The 3,088-nt window shown below is 39.4% G+C and overlaps 1 protein-coding gene across 1 annotated transcript in view; it reads left to right on the forward strand.

The window, feature by feature from the left end:
- The window catches only part of si:dkeyp-13a3.10, a 3,736-nt gene extending 873 nt beyond the window's left edge, over nt 1-2,863 (forward strand). The window contains exons 2-6 of the mRNA XM_017422427.3: nt 108-278; nt 721-978; nt 1,080-1,175; nt 1,461-1,478; nt 1,838-2,863. Of these exons, the coding sequence (XP_017277916.1) occupies nt 108-278; nt 721-978; nt 1,080-1,175; nt 1,461-1,478; nt 1,838-1,914 (620 nt within the window). The 3' untranslated portion in view covers nt 1,915-2,863. The remainder of the gene's footprint in view (nt 1-107; nt 279-720; nt 979-1,079; nt 1,176-1,460; nt 1,479-1,837) is intronic.
- Nucleotides 2,864-3,088: the final 225 nt, after the last annotated feature.

Raw genomic sequence — 3,088 nt, forward strand, 5'->3', positions numbered from 1 at the left:
CCCCCCCCCATTTTCCCTCCTTTGAGACAGGGGATTTCATCAAGTTGGAAGGTATGGTAACGCTTCATCTGATCCTCTCTTGTTTTTCCCCTTTGTTTCATTTTCAGAAGCCACCGTTGTGCAGATTCAGCAGCGGGGAGTGATGCATGTCACCGAACAAGTCCTGGTCAACGGAGTTCCTCTCTCACAGCCAAGCGAGGAGGTTAAAAGCACTGTTCAGAGCATGTCAGCCGGCACTCTCCTGCTAGCTGTGAGCATAAACCAGACGTCGGCTCTGAGTAAGATGTCATCTTAATACCAGCAGTGTTGTATGTCTGAGTTTATTGCTCCTTCTGTGTGTGTTTTGGGAAGACAATGAGTGGCTTCCCTTGGGTATAATCTATAGTATGATGATCAAGTGAAATTATATCCTTTTTAAAGTTTTTGACCTTTTTGTAGGTGCTAGTTTGAATGCCTCTTTAAGGTCTCATAGGTGCTGCTGTCGTTCAGTAATGTTATTTTTTCCTGGTAATCAAAAGTGTTGAGGACCTCCGTGGAGCTTCCTTTGTCAGCTGGCAAAACAGTGATGTTTTGGTCCTGGCTGAGCGATGCTATAGCTCTCCTGTAACCAAATGTCCTGGATTTACCATGACTGAGAATCTGCACCGGCAAGATATCGTCTTATACTACGATTGCAGCTCACGAAATGAATGATTTGCATGTCATTTGCTCCCGTTACAGGGCACCAAACCATCCTTCGCTCTCAAGAATGCATACAGGAGGGTCCCCGGCTCCGCTGGACGGACCGCATGTTTTACGACGGGAAGGTCTACCTGAGTCTGGAGCACAACGACACGTGGACGGCCCACGTACCACAGGCGGTGGCCCTCAAGGCGCTTTTGGACGAGCAGGTGGAGCGCACGAGGGCCGAGAGGATCCGCCTGCAGGAGGGGTGCACCCAGCTGATGAAAAACCTGAAGCTCTCAGAGGAACAGTCCGGTATGTTTACCCGCACCGCTCGCTTGGTGGGCTGGGTTTTTGTTTTTGTTTACTGTCAGGCTCACAAATGTTGTTGTGTTGTTTGTTTTCTTCTGTCACAGTTTCATCATTTCCTTGGCATCTGATTTTGATCCCAGTCATTTCACTGGCTTTTCTGGGGATAACTTTAGCAGCTTTTGTTATCTCTAAAACCAAGGGTGAGTCAACAAGTTTTTTTTCTCTTTTTGTTTCAGTTTTGAACAACAAGTTATGCAACGTTTTACCACATCTGAAAGATCGCCTTAATCTTTTGATATGTTAATACATAAACACGATGCCAGCTAATAGTTTATGTTAGCTGAACTCTAGTTTAGGTTTCATGAGTGTTTCGCTCACAAAATGCAGCAAAACCTGATTTCAAACATGCTCTATCATGTCGTCATGGGGTTCTGGGAAATGTAAACTAAGGTCATGTGTTCTCTCTTCTTTTTCAATATGTTTAGATTTGAGACACCCTGGAGGTAAGAATCACAACAACCCTTCTGTTTTCGCTCTAATCTTCATCCACCTCTCAGCTGACATTCTCAGATTATTGATTAAAGAAGAGAAAAAAAAAGAAGTTAAATATTAAATGAACTCAGAAGCACACAGCCTTTGGACAAGTGTGTTTTACTTGATGTTTTATGGGTCAGTCATGGGGTTTTAGATCATTTGGATTCATCCAAATTTATTGTATGAACAATGTGGCCTCCGTTTTATACAGCAGCTGCTGTATCGTTAAATCAGATGTAAAAACAAGAGTCTTGACGCTGAAATCCCCTGGAACTGATTGATCTTTGTGTAAATATCTTGACTTATGTGCTCTTTTACTTCACTTCAGGTGTCATTGGTTCTATCATTCATTACCCCCCAAAGTCAGAAGATGAAGTGTTTGAAGGTTACTCCGAGCTCCAGTGACATCTGACATCCTCGCAGAAAAAAGTTTTATCCACCTAGTGGTGTAACCATGAACTCTGCGTCAGCAATGCTGTTCTGCCTCAGTACCATCATCTCAGAACAAAATAAAAGCATTTTCTGGCTATTGTTTCATAAAACTTACGCACTTTACACTGAGATATTTGTCAAATCTTCTTAGTATGTTATCACATGTTATTAAATTCAGTGTATGCAAAAAATAAGCTGTTTTCGAATACCTTTAGTGCTAAATGTTACTGCTGAAATTTCCAGTCTCATTGCTTTTCGTGAAAGCAGTTCAATAACAATGCCTAAATCTAATTTTCTTTTGTTTTTTTTTAAATTGTTTATTTTTTTTATTTGTTGTCTTGTGGACAACACAATGTGAATTATTATTATTTAGAAAAACTATTGTTTATGTGCATTTTATTTTATGCAATTTGCAGACTGCATAAAATTATGAACATTATCAATAATAATAAAATACTAACTGTTTGTCCTATTTTTGTATTTATATTTCTTTTGTGTGTGTGTGTGTGTGTGTGAGGGGTGTCAAACTATGCACTTACCTCTACTAGTAAGTAAAAATATATTTTTGTTAAGAAATATGTAAATATCTTTGATTTTTTTTTAAATTTTCCACGAATATTGGAGCTAGTATGATTCACAGCTATAAAAGAGAAATTTTCCAAACGTATTTTCTGTACAATACATTAAGCAAAATGACCTTTTTTAAAATTCATTTTTAAAAACTATTTCTAATCACAGCCGCATTATCATTTCAGACAAGTAGAGGGCGATGTCGGAATGTTTTTTTTTTTCAGTCGCCTACTTTTCCGGTCTTGTGCGAAATTCTGTCCCCCCTATGTCGGGAGCGCGCATTGCAGCCAGAGAGGTGGATCCGGCGGATCTGACCATTTTCACGGCGCTTCTGATCGATTTCTCGGTAAAACTACTCATATAATCATGTCAATGTTGTAACTTTCAGTTTAATCGGCTAAAGATAGTTTCAATCACACAATGAAGTGCAAATATTTTGAAAACACAGTAAAAGACTTGCAGGTAAATTAATTTGTTTCCATTTTATGTAGGGGGAACAGATTATTTCAGGCGGCTAAAATATTTTGTTTCCCCCTCCTAACTTTGGCAAATAAAGAGCAAATGTTATCAAAATCAC

This window comes from Kryptolebias marmoratus, linkage group LG20 (genome assembly GCF_001649575.2).
Source record: "Kryptolebias marmoratus isolate JLee-2015 linkage group LG20, ASM164957v2, whole genome shotgun sequence".
Classification (NCBI taxonomy): domain Eukaryota; kingdom Metazoa; phylum Chordata; class Actinopteri; order Cyprinodontiformes; family Rivulidae; genus Kryptolebias; species Kryptolebias marmoratus.